Consider the following 12,644-nt stretch of genomic DNA (forward strand, 5'->3'; position numbering starts at 1 on the left):
CTTTGAAAAATCACCCTACCCAGGCCTTATCCCCTCCCTATTCCTGCACCCCCACCCCAAAGGGCAATTGAGCATGGCCAATCCACCTAAACTGCACATCTTTGGACCGGGGTGGGGTGCTATTAAAATGGCTGCAAATGCACTGAATCCAGTGTCTTGGTTGAATTTGGGCAAATTTGTCTGGTCGTGGAAAACCATTTTCAGACAGGCAGATTAGCAAATTAAAGATGCTAATCACTCAATTCCACCCAGCTGGGAGGTCGGAACAATCAGTTTGCGGATGACACAAAGATTGACCACGTGGTTAACAGTGAGGTTGGGTGTCTTAGGTTACAGGAGGATATAGATAGGATGGTCAAATGGGCAGATAAGTGGCAGATGGAATTTAACCCTGAAAACTGTGAGGTGATACACTTTGGAAGGAGTAATTGACATGGAAGTATTCAATGAATGGCATGACACGAGGAAGTTCCAAGGAATAAAGGGAGCTTGGCGTGTTTTTTCATAGAATTTACAGTACAGAAGGAGGCCATTCGGCCCATCGAGTCTGCACCGGCTCTTTGAAAGAGCACCCTACCCAAGCCCACACCCTATCCCCATAACCCAGTAACCCCACCCATCACTAGGGGCAATTTTGGACACTAAGGGCAATTTAGCATGGCCAATCCACCTAACCTGCACATCTTTGGACTGTGGGAGGAAACCGGAACACCCGGAGGAAACCCACGCACACACGGGGAGAACGTGCAGACTCTGCACAGACAGTGACCCAATCCGGGAATCGAACCTGGGACACTGGAACTGTGAAGCAATTGTGCTAACCACTATACTACCGTGCTGCCCCAAAAGTTTGTTCATAGATCTGAAGGCAGAAGGCCACGTGAATATAGGGTGGTGAAAAAGGCAAATGGGACACTTGCCTTTATTAATCGAAGCATAAATTACAAAAGTAGGGAGGTCCTGTTGGAGTTGCATAGAACTTTGGTGGGCCACAGTGGGAGTACTGTGTGCAGTCCTGGTCACCACATTATAGGAAGGATGTGATCACACTGCAGTGGGTGTAGAGGAAATTCCCAAGGATGTTGCCTGGGATGGAACATTTAAGTTATGAGAGAAGTTGGAGAGGCTTGGGTTGTTTTCATTGAGCAGCGAAGATGGAGAGGCGAGCTGATCGAGGTGTACAAGATTATGAGGGGCAGGAACAGGGTCTTTAGACAGCAGCTGTTCCCCTTAGTTAAGGGTCAGTCATGAGGGGACACAAGTTCAAGATGAGGGGCAGGGCAGGAGGTTTAGGGAAGGGGGGATGTGAGAAAAACCCTTTTTTACCCACACAATTCGGTCTGGAATGCACTGCCTGGGAGGCTGGTAGACGCAGGTTGCTTCACATCCTTTAAAAGTACCTGGATGAGCACTTGGAACATAACATTCAAGGCTATGGACCAAGAGCTGGTAAATGGGATTAGGGGTTTTTCATGTGTTGGTGCAGATCAATGGGCTGAAGGGCCTGAGATCAGCAACGTACTATAAGGCCAAGGTTTCTATCATCCGATTTAACAAATTAGTCTTGCTGGCGTCCAGAATCTGCGTGGTTGTGCTCAAAGCTTCCACAGGCTCACCTGATTCAATAAGGTTGGGCACTCGGTCCAGTCAACAGTTCTCAAAATGCCATCTTTGTGTGAGCTCTTTGAGTTGAGAATATATTACATGGGTCCTCAGCATGCTCCCGCCTCATACACAATACCAAAAGTAAAGTGATGAGATGGCTGTCTTAAAGTCTAATAGACTATCATGCTGAAATTACTCATGGTTTTCCTATGCAATATTGGATTTCCCCAACACCCCATTCTAAACCTTAAAGTTACTATTGGGTTAAAGAGTCTGACAACAGGCAGTGGTCTGAGTGAGATGATGGTGAGGTACTGAGTATTATCATTGTCCATGCACATTCTAACCCCATATATGTGAATGATGTGGACATCCTTGCAGTACTCTGCAACATCAACCCACTCATGTCCAAGATGAACTCCTCAATTCTCTCTGATTGTGGACTGTGAGTAGAAAACCTGATGTAGATTTTCTGTTACCGCTCAGTGATTATCCTTTCCACTGAGGCACAGCATCTGCAGGGCTTGGAAGGGGCTGTGCTCCTCACTGCAGAACCTCCACTGCTGTCCTCTCTACCAGTATCTGCTTTGTGCGCTTGAGAAGTGAATGACCCCACATGAAAATTCGGTCAAACTGTCGCCGGGGAGGGGGCTTCCCATCTTTGCATTTCTGATGACAAGTGACATCGAGACACCATTGATCTCCAGTGCTTCCTCCTCTGCAGTTGTTATGTGTGGCATCTGTGGAGGCCGACATCCAATTTTTCCTTCTCCCTAGTGTTCTGCCCCCTCAATCTGCAATGGGGACTGTGTGTGACTGGAAAGGCATGAGTTCACCCAATGGATATGGTGCACTTAATGAGAGTGGCAACTGGGGAGAGGCAGCAATTTACATAATGATGAGGGTGAGTGCCATTGAAGATGGATAGATGAGGATGTGCGTAAGTACATATAAAGGGAAACAGTGCACCTGCAAGCTAAATGGGTGTGAGGAATGATATAATGGAGTAAGCTTGACAAGGCAGAGTGAAGGGTCAGTGAAATGCACAACAGGATATGTCAGAATGTGCAACTGTACACACCTTTTCTGACTTACTTAGGTCATTAAAGTGCTTTCTGCACTGAAGCCCAGAGTATTGCACAATATTCCTGTTGGTGACATGTTTGGCCACATCCAGCCAAGCCTTCTCTGTGGCAGCATTAGGTTCCTTCCTCTCATTGATGAAGAAGAGCAACTCTCCCCGACTTCCCCAACAGTAGATCAGGTGAGTTATCATTAAAGAGAAATGGGGTGTAGCCTTGGAGTGTCCCGAGCCCATCATTGCAACAGCTTTATTTTTCAAAATCTCTGCTATCTTGAAAATTCTTTGGTTTGGCTCTTTAAAAAGTTGAGTTGGGAATGAATTATGCAGTCATGTTCAATGCCAAATCTGAAAGATGTAGCATGATGTCTGTGTGAAAATGCCATAGACTGGCATGCTGAACTTGGGTTTCAGAAACTGGATGAAAGGCCGTGACTGACTCTGTTTCTCCCTCTGCTGTCTGACTTAAAAATAGAAAATTCTGGAAAAACTTATGTTCTATAAATGTAACTTGTTCTTATATGTATGCTCAGTTGCCCACAGGATAAACCTTCTGGGTCAGCAGGAGAGCAACTAAATATTTTCATGAAAAACCCAGTGAACTCAAGGCTACAGCCTCACACATTTCCTTGGATTGCCACCTTGTCGTCAAAGAATACATTTTCCAATTTATTTTTTGACAAACTGACCAGAATTTTTAAAAACGGGTAAATTTGACATTTATTAATCTGAGGAATTATTCCAGATGAAGATGACATCAATGAAGTAAACTGTATTCAGCCCATTCGGCCCATCGAGTCTGCGCTGACTCTCTGAAAGAGTACTCCAGCCACGCTCACTCCCCCGCCCTATCTCAACAACCCTTTAACCTATCCTATACATCTTTTCTCGACACTAAGGGACAATTTAGCATGGCCAATCCACTAACCTGCATATCTTTGGACTGTGGGAGGAAACCGGAGCACTGTAGCCATATAAGTTTCTACAATTATTTTACCCAAATATTTTTCATCCGAAGGACGTTAATCCAGTTGCCTTCAGCTTTTTACATTTGCTTAACCCAACCAGTCAGTTTCACACTGCCTGATATGTTTGAACGTGCACACAAAGAAATCCTGGGGATGCATAATGATGAGCCTACAGTGTTTGAGTTCTTGTGATGACTGCCTCAATGGCATGATGCTTCATAGCAATCTCTCTGCCTCTCTGGAGAATTTTCCAGACAGCACACATATTTTGAAACAGTTTACTGCCTGAAATAACCACTGATTGACAGGGAAGCAGGCAGGGTATTTTTCTGCCTCTTGGCTACAACACTGGAACCATTTTATTAACTGTTCAATGCCCAAGATGATATCTTGTGTTACACTCTGCTATTCTCATTCAGTACCTTCCACTCTATATAGTGTTGTCTATCTTATTGAAACTCAAATCTAAACATATTTTGATATGATCTTCATGTGGATTCCGACCACTAAAGGGCACAACAGATATGATCTTCACTACGTGGCACAAGAGACATTCAGGGAACTGCACCAACCATTGCACATGGCCTTCTATGACCACACAATGGCCTTCGAACCTGTCAACTGCGTAGAACTAAAGAGCGTCGTCCTCCATTTTGGCTGCCCCCAAAGTTTGTCACCATCCTCCGCCTGCTCCATGATGACATGCAAGCGGTGATCCGATACTCTTCTTGATCTGCCTTGCAGCAATGCTCCATTTGTTTTGCTCCGTTTTTCTGCCTCAGCTCCATTTTGTTTTCTTTTGCTGCATCTCCATTTCCTTTTGTTTTTACTGTATTTCCAATTGTTTCATTTGTAACTGGATTTTTAGCCAATTCTACTGATTGTTGCCCTGACTCAGGCATTTTCTTGCACTTCTTTCAAATTTAAATGTGGAGTCAACAAAGCGAGGGAAGGAGGGAGGCACATGGGAGTCTACAAGATTGCAAGGAACAGACAGGGAAGGGAGGGGCAGAGAATGAAGGGACGTCTGGAAAACCGGCAAAACAGATATCAGGGGGCCAAGAGCAAGGCCCCAAGAAATGGAACCCCCAAAGAATCACCAAAGCGGAGATGGTGGTTTGGGGGGGGGGGGGGGGGGGGGAGGGAGAGAAAGGGGTGGGGGTCAAACAACAAGGTGAGGGAGGGGAAAGCACTGCGTCCATGTAAATAGAAGAAAACTGCCACGGTAAAATAAACAACCTAAGAAAAAAATCCTGAAACAACAAAAGGAGGGGGAGGAGAACCGGGGGGGGGGGGGGGGGGGGGGGGGGGGGGGGGGGGGGGAGAATGATTGTAACCGATGCACATACCTTGTTGAATGCACAGTGTATAAAATGTAAAACTTATAAAAAACATATTTTTAAAAAATCAATCATATTTCGATATTTCCTGCAGATAAAATATATTCTGAGAAGTGAAGAGAGTGTTAATGAGTTTACATTAACTGGAAGATTTAACATCAAATAGGGATCCTATAGTGGCATTGCACTTAAAAAAAAAAGCTCAAATTTTAGATTGGAATACATTTTTCTAAAATCACACTAAGCATTGCAAAAACTGGGGGAGAAAACTGGCAGGTTCATAATTTTCCTGAATATGGCAGTCTCCAGTTACTGGATGAAAATCTTTAAACAGCAACCAATGCAAACTGAATCTTTTGTCAAGAGAAACTACTCGCTATTCACTTTACTCAGTAGCACGTTGAACATCAGCAAGGTTTAGTCCATGTTGATGAACTGCATTCTATTATTTGACTATCCCAGATGTTATTCCTATTTCAATAAAAGACAAATACCACACATCTCCAGTCACTATTCACGGCCAAAATGGTTGAAATTCCATAACGTCTGAGGCACAAAGGCACAAGAACCTCAATGTCATCTCTAAATAATGGCGAAAACAAAGGTTTCAGCATTTTAAATTCAAACAATTTATTTACATTTTACCCTAATGCTGTAGTTCCACTGAATAGCTGCTTTGAATAAAAGTAGCAGCATGTTGATTGGAATTCCTACATTTCACATCACAATAAGCATGCCAGGTTTGCAGCTAAATGCATACCTTGGACAAACATAAATCCAGATTAGAGAATGAAGGCTGCATTCGCATGAATCACACTGCACAGCATAACATGAACACAGCACTAGCGGTGACAAGCCAACTCCATACGTCCACATGATTATAACAACGAGCTGATCAAAAATCCAATTGCACATCAGATACCTTGAGCTGTTCATCTACGACCCGAGTCACCTCTCCAGCCATGGATTCCAGTTTTTCCTGAATGGGATTTGATGAACTACTGATTCCTGCTGCCCAAGAATCTCCTCGCAGATGATAAAGACGTGGCAACAGCTAAAGGCAAAATGATAGTTCATTATGAGAAGGGTATCAGAATTAAACGTTTGTTTATTCCCCCACTTTTAACAAAACTACATTAGAATGATAAATGCAGTTGGTTGATTCCTCAATAGTTGGGCTGATTTATCGAGGGCCAGTTGAGAAATGCATATTAGCATGTCCTAGATTAAATCCATTATATTAGCCAAATCAAGCCTGGCACTGGAATATGAACTTCTTGGAGTGGAGCTTCACATACGATCATTTCTGCTGAGACATATTCCTGGGGGTAACCAGAAAGTTTGCTGAACCTGCATCGAATTTAGGACTACACTCGAGTACTGCGTGCAGTTCTGGCCACCATATTATAAAAAGGCTATAGAGACACTGGAGAGGGTGCAGAGTACACTTACAGGGACAATATCACAAATGTGGAGGTTTATAAAAGAGGAAAGGAAGGACATGCTGGGTCTCTTTCTCTTGAAAAAAGGCTCAGAGGTGACCTAATATAGGTCTTTAAAGTCATACAAAAGCTTTTATAGAGTGGATGCAGAGAGAATGTTAGCTCTTGTGGGGAAGAGCATAACTAGAAGCCATCAATGTAAGATAGTCTCCAAGAAATCCAATAGCAAATTCAGAATAAACGTTTTTACCCAGAAAGTGGAACCCGCTCCCACAGGGAGTAGTTGAAGCGGAAAGAAGGGGGAACTAGGAAAGCAGACGAGGGTAAAAGGAATGGATGGTCATGGTGGTTGATTTGGCTGAGAAAATATGAGCACCATCCCTTCCATCTTTTTCCAGTATATTGGTGAGTTCTTTCACCTTGAAGTGGAAACTTTCTGCGAAGATTTGCTTTTTGTCAGTCTAAACTCCTGACAGACAACAGCGGTGGTCGAATCTTTGGTGTTATTTGTTATTAGTGACACAATATTTTAGCGACTGTTTTGTTGTCTGTTGAATATTCACATTAAGATTTTAGAGATTGCACTATAAACTGAAGAGACTAGAACAAAAGCATTTATTGAAATCTCATGTTGGCTTACAAAATGAGGCCAGCTTAATGGCCAGCAGCACGGTAGCACAGTGGTTAGCACAGCTGCTTCACAGCTCCAGCGTCCCAGGTTCGATTCCGGCTTGGGTGACTGTCTGTGTGGAGTCTGCACGTTCTCCCCGTGCCGGTGTGGGTTTCCTCCGGGTGCTCCGGTTTCCTCCCACAGTTCAAAGATGTGCAGGTTAGGTGGATTTGCCATGATAAATCGCCCTTAGTGTCCTAAAAGGTTAGCTGGGGTTGCTGGGATAGGGTGGCAGCGTCGGCTGAAGCAGCGTGCTCTTTCCTAGAGCTGGTGCAGACTCAATGGGCCGAATGGCCTCCTTCTGCACTGTAAAATCTATGATTCTACATTAATGCACAATACGGGTTTGATACAGCCCTTTTTTATTCATTCATGGGATACGAGTTTTGCTGGCTGGGCCAACATATTTTGCCAACCCCTCATTGCCCTTGAATGGAGCAGCTTGCTCGGCTGCTTCAGAGGGCATTTAAGAATAAATCTTCTCTGGAACTGGAGTCACATATTGGCCAGGCCAGATAAGGATTGCAGGTTTCCTTTCCCAAAAGGACATGAGTGAACCAGATGGGGTTTTATGACAATCAACAATAGTTTCATGGTCTTTTTCATTCCAATTTTTAAAATGAATTCAAATTTCATCATTGTGGTGGGGTTTGAACCCGAGACTCCTAGGTCTCTGCATTACTCGTGACAATACCCCTATACCACTGCCTGCCAGTGCTGGGAGCAGGTAGGGCGTAGGCCCTAGGCAGTGTGGACCATGGAGCCAAAGTGACCAGACCGGTTACATTGTGCTCTGTGCCTGTTATTTACCTGCCTTTGCTGTTCATCAATAAATCCCTTGTTAACTACTGGAAGTGTATGTCTCGGGCCAAACACAACTGTAAAAGGTTCATCCTGTAATTCTACACAATAGGTAAAAAGAACTTGATGTACTCAGGAGTTAAATATAAACAGACAAAAACTTAAGAAAATTACCCCCAAAGTACTTTGGGAATTCTAAATGCACCAAAATGGCATTTGACTTACTTTTGGTAAAACAGTGGCCCTGCCGGTAATGCTGAACAACAAAAAAAAGGGCATCAGTAACACACACCAGTCAATACCACGAGGGAGCCAAAATTGTACGTGGACTGTGCCAGTTGGGAATGTACAGGGGCAGCAAAGATTTTCTTGAGGCAATTCTGGTTGTGATAATATAAATAATTCACATTTAAAACATTTGCTGAAATGAGCAGAAGTTTTAAAGAAAGTAATTGAGCGACCATTGACCGGCTGATATAACACAGATTTAATGTAACGATCGGCAAAAGAGTAGGCAGAATGATCAGTAAGACAAAATGGGTTCAGGATTAAAAATGAAGCTACCATTACAATGCCATTGGTTTCATTTTCATGTGTTGAAGTGAATTTAGTATTGAAGTTATACTGAAGGAACAATCACAAATGTGGATGGTATCCTTATTGCTGATATCCCTGTATCTGATGCAATAGATACAGCGAGGCTATCACATTTAGGTAGCTGACTCGTAAATGCCTCAATGCACGATGTCCCTACAGTTCACAGCTTTAGTTACACCAAAGTTGAGCCCCACATTTGGAAATGCTGTTGTGTGCTCTGCACAAAAAGGTGTTTGCGCCGAAACATTGCCTATGCATAGATTATTCGTGAATGACGAATCATAAGTAGGTGCGTCGTGAAACTTTCAGCACAAAATAAATCCTTTAATTGTCCGCCAATAGAATGTCTCACCGTTTTGGAGTTTTTGGCATCTCTCATAAAGTTTTCAGCTAGTCGCACGTCCTCTTGAACAGTATCTGCACCTGAATACCTCAACGAGTTGAGGTGATCCTGTACTTTCACACACATCCTGTCAATCATCTGTTGACAGAAAACAGTAATGTTATCCAGAAGCAAACGCCACATTTAGAACAGCTCGGACATGAGCCTAGTTGCTCAAGAGTTTCATGTTCGTGATCAAGTTATCACATTCTTGAATTGACTGGAACTATTTATCCCTCATAACCAAATTGCAAAACCTAAATTGTCTATTTTGCCATTGCTTTCTAGTTGGATTTATTTGAATTGAATAACCATTTATCTTATAAGTGCTATCTGGATTTGTTCTTCAGTTCGTAAATTCTGCCTGTGCGCTTAGAGTTGTAACTGCTGACTTTTGTATGTTTTATTTCATTATACCATTAAGTGTGTGTGTGTGTGTGTGTTGGGGGGGGGGGGGGGGGGGGGGGGCAGGGATCAGGCTATTGAGTTGGAACATCAGCCATGATCATAATGAATGGCAGAGAAGGTTCGAAGTGCCAAACGGCCTCCTCCTGCTCCTATTTTCCATGTTTCTAAGAAACTGCTGAAAGTATTTTTCCATAGAATGTTGTTGAGAATCAACCAGCCTATTCACTTTCATTGTAATTGGTTACAGAATGCATGGATAAATTGAATATCCTGTTCCTCTTAAGTTTAGATTAAGGTTTCAGCTACTTCTTTGATCATTCCTCACCACTGGTGGAGCATTGGTTTACCAGGCTGATTCCTGGGATGGTGGGACTGTCATATGAGGAGAGACTAAATCGGTTAGGATTATATTCATTGGAGTTTAGAAGAGTGAGTGGGAATCTCATAGAAACTTACAACATTCTAACACGATTAGACAGGGTAGATTTAGAAAGAATGTTCCTGATGTTGGGTGCATCCACAGCTGGGGTCATAATTTGAGGATAAGGGGAAAACCTTTTAGAATTGAGGTGAGGAGAAATTTCTTCACCCAGAGAGTGGTGAATCTGTGGAACTCGCTAACACAAAAAAGTAGCTCATGCCAAAACGTTGTGTAATTTCAAGAAGGAATTAGATCTAGCTCTTGGGGCTAAAGGGATATGGAGGGAAGGCAGCCTCAGGGTATCGAAATTGATGATCAGCCATGATCATAATGAATGGCGGAGCAGGCTCAAAGGGCTCAATGGCCTCCTCTTGCTTCAATTTTTTATGTTTCTATGTTTCATCCACAGGCCACCCCAACCAACCCCTCATCATTCAATTCCTTGTACAAATACAAATTTTCGCACAAGCATATCCCTCCAAATTCCCAGGTCAAAACTCCATTCTTAACAAGTCTGGCCTGAATTCCTCTACCATTTCAAATTGTTGTCTATTTCTAATTCATCTTTAGTTTCTAAGATATTCAAATGCATCAATATCATTCAACCAGCTACCCAACTTTTTAAACTGTTGTGGCTTGGGCACCTTCAGTATGGCAATATTTTAGCATGCCCACATCATCGAGATCATTGTAGTTAAAGTCACCTATGTGACCACAGTTTGCTATTCCTCCTTGACTACTCAACAGTTACCAGCCTATCTCCACTATGGTCTACCTTCAAGGCACTGTTCTCTCGTATAATTCAATTCATACTTTTCATTAAAATTCTTTTTATGGGATGTGGGCATCGCTGGCAATTCTTATTATGTATCCTTAATTGCCCTTGAGAAGGTGTTGGTGATCACCACTGCAATCCATGTGGTGTAGATACGCCTACGGTGCTGTTAGGAAGAGCGTTCCTGGAATTTGATCCAGTGACTGCGAAGGAATGATGTTACAGTTTCCAATCAGGATGTTGTGTAGCTTGGACAGGAAGGTGCAGGTGCTGTCCCATGTGTCAGCTGCCCTTGTCCTTCTAGGTGTTAGAGGCTGCAAGTTTGAAAGGTGCTGTTAAGTGAGGGCTGGGGGGTTGCTTCAATGAATCTCATATATGGTACACCTTGCCTCCACCTGTGCATCAGTAGTGGAGGGAGAGATTGATTAAGTTGGTGAATGGGGTGCCAATCAAGCAGAGTGCTTTGCCCTGGATAGTGTCAAGCTTTTTAAATGTTGTTGGAATTGTACTCATTCAGAAAAGTGGACAGTATTCCAATGCAGTCCTGACTTGTGCCTTATAAATGGTCGAAGCAGATAGTGGAAAGACTTTGAGGAGTCAAGTGGAGTTACTTGCTGTGGAATTCCCAGCCTCTGACTTGCTCTTGTACCACGGTATTTATATGGCTACTCCAGTTCAGCCTCGAGTCAATGTAATCCCCTAGATGTTTATAGTGGGGGATTCAATGGTGGTAATGTCATTGAATATCATGGGGAGAAGATGGTTAGATATTCTCTTATCGGAGATGATCATTGCCTGGTACTTGTGTGCCTTGAATATTGCTTGATCCCAGTGATGTTACTTCACCTCCTCCAATGTTTTCGTTGCATCTGGTACCATCGGCAAACATACAGAATGTGATCTCAGATTTGTGGGGCATGCACCTAAAGGACATTATGTAACAAAAAAATAAATAACAGATTCAACAACGGATCTTTGTTATATAATGTCCTTTAGGTGCATGTCCCACAAATGTGAGATCAGATTCTGTATGTTGGCTGATGGTACCCAACTCAAGCTCTCCACATAAATTGTTAATTCCACAATCATGTCGTCTGATTGTCCATTGGTTATCAAAGTTTGGAAGAACCAAGACCGTCAGCTGCTCAAATTAATTAAAATTAATGCCAACTGCGAGTTATGACAAAAACATCATGGCATAGATGCCAATTCTGACCATTTTCCTGATTCTCTCTCTCCCCACTTGCTCCTGAACCACTAACTCAGATATTTTTGCTTATTCCCATTCCTGATTTATAGCCAATCATCATCTATTCCACTGCCCATATCCTCTTTCAATGTTTTGTTTTTAAATTAGCATTTTTCCAATTATCTCTTCATTTGGCTGTGCAACTCTCCTCAGAAAGCCAACTTGTACATAACCTCTGAGGCTTGCGTCACCAAGCTTAAAATCTCAAACTCGTGTTCACATCTCTCAAACACTGATCTAGCCCATGTCTGTAATCTTTTCTAGTGCTATATGTCAGTTTGTAGCCTCTGCCCCTCTAACCCGAATGGGATAACCTTTGGTCACTATGTTATTGCACTCAAAAAGTGGGTCGAAAACACTGGTTCATCGCCCTTTCCCTCCTTCTTAAAATGTATCTCAAAATGCCTTTAACTATCTTCTCTGTCACTCCCTAATCTGTGTCCATTACATCTCCTGCAAAGCACCTTGACCATAAAAAGCATTCCATAAATTAAAGTTGACACCGAACAATAAGAACAAAATTTCATCAGTAATCTAACAAAACAATACATGTACATTCCACCAAAATGGCAAACTCTGATTTTCAATCTAGGATTCTGCATTTTATCATTGAGCCAGATTTGTCAAAGACGTTGCAATTAAGGAGAAACTATTCGTTACAAGATACAAGAACAATTCAAATATTAATTACAAAAGGGCCACTGGGCCACTGTCTGTGCGGAGTCTGCACGATCTCCCCGTGTCTCCGGTTTCCTCCTACAGTCCAAAGACATGCAGGTCAGATGAATTGACCATGATAAATTGCCCTTAGTGATCAAAAAGTTTAGGAGGAGTTATTGCGTTACGGGGATAGGGTGGAAGTGAGGGCTTAAATGGGTCGGTGCAGACTCGATGGGCCGAATGGC

The 12,644-nt window shown here is 42.9% G+C and overlaps 1 protein-coding gene across 7 annotated transcripts in view; it reads right to left on the bottom strand.

Moving 5' to 3' along the window:
• The window catches only part of LOC119965968 (F-actin-uncapping protein LRRC16A-like), a 458,632-nt gene that overhangs the window by 120,689 nt on the left and 325,299 nt on the right, over positions 1 to 12,644 (bottom strand). For all 7 annotated transcript variants that reach the window (XM_038797016.1, XM_038797019.1, XM_038797017.1 and 4 more), the window contains 2 exons: positions 8,857 to 8,985; positions 5,917 to 6,048 (listed from right to left, as the gene is read on the bottom strand). In XM_038797016.1, coding sequence (XP_038652944.1) covers positions 5,917 to 6,048; positions 8,857 to 8,985 — 261 coding nt within the window. The remainder of the gene's footprint in view (positions 1 to 5,916; positions 6,049 to 8,856; positions 8,986 to 12,644) is intronic.

The sequence above is a fragment of the Scyliorhinus canicula genome, chromosome 5, assembly GCF_902713615.1.
Source record: "Scyliorhinus canicula chromosome 5, sScyCan1.1, whole genome shotgun sequence".
NCBI lineage: Eukaryota > Metazoa > Chordata > Chondrichthyes > Carcharhiniformes > Scyliorhinidae > Scyliorhinus > Scyliorhinus canicula.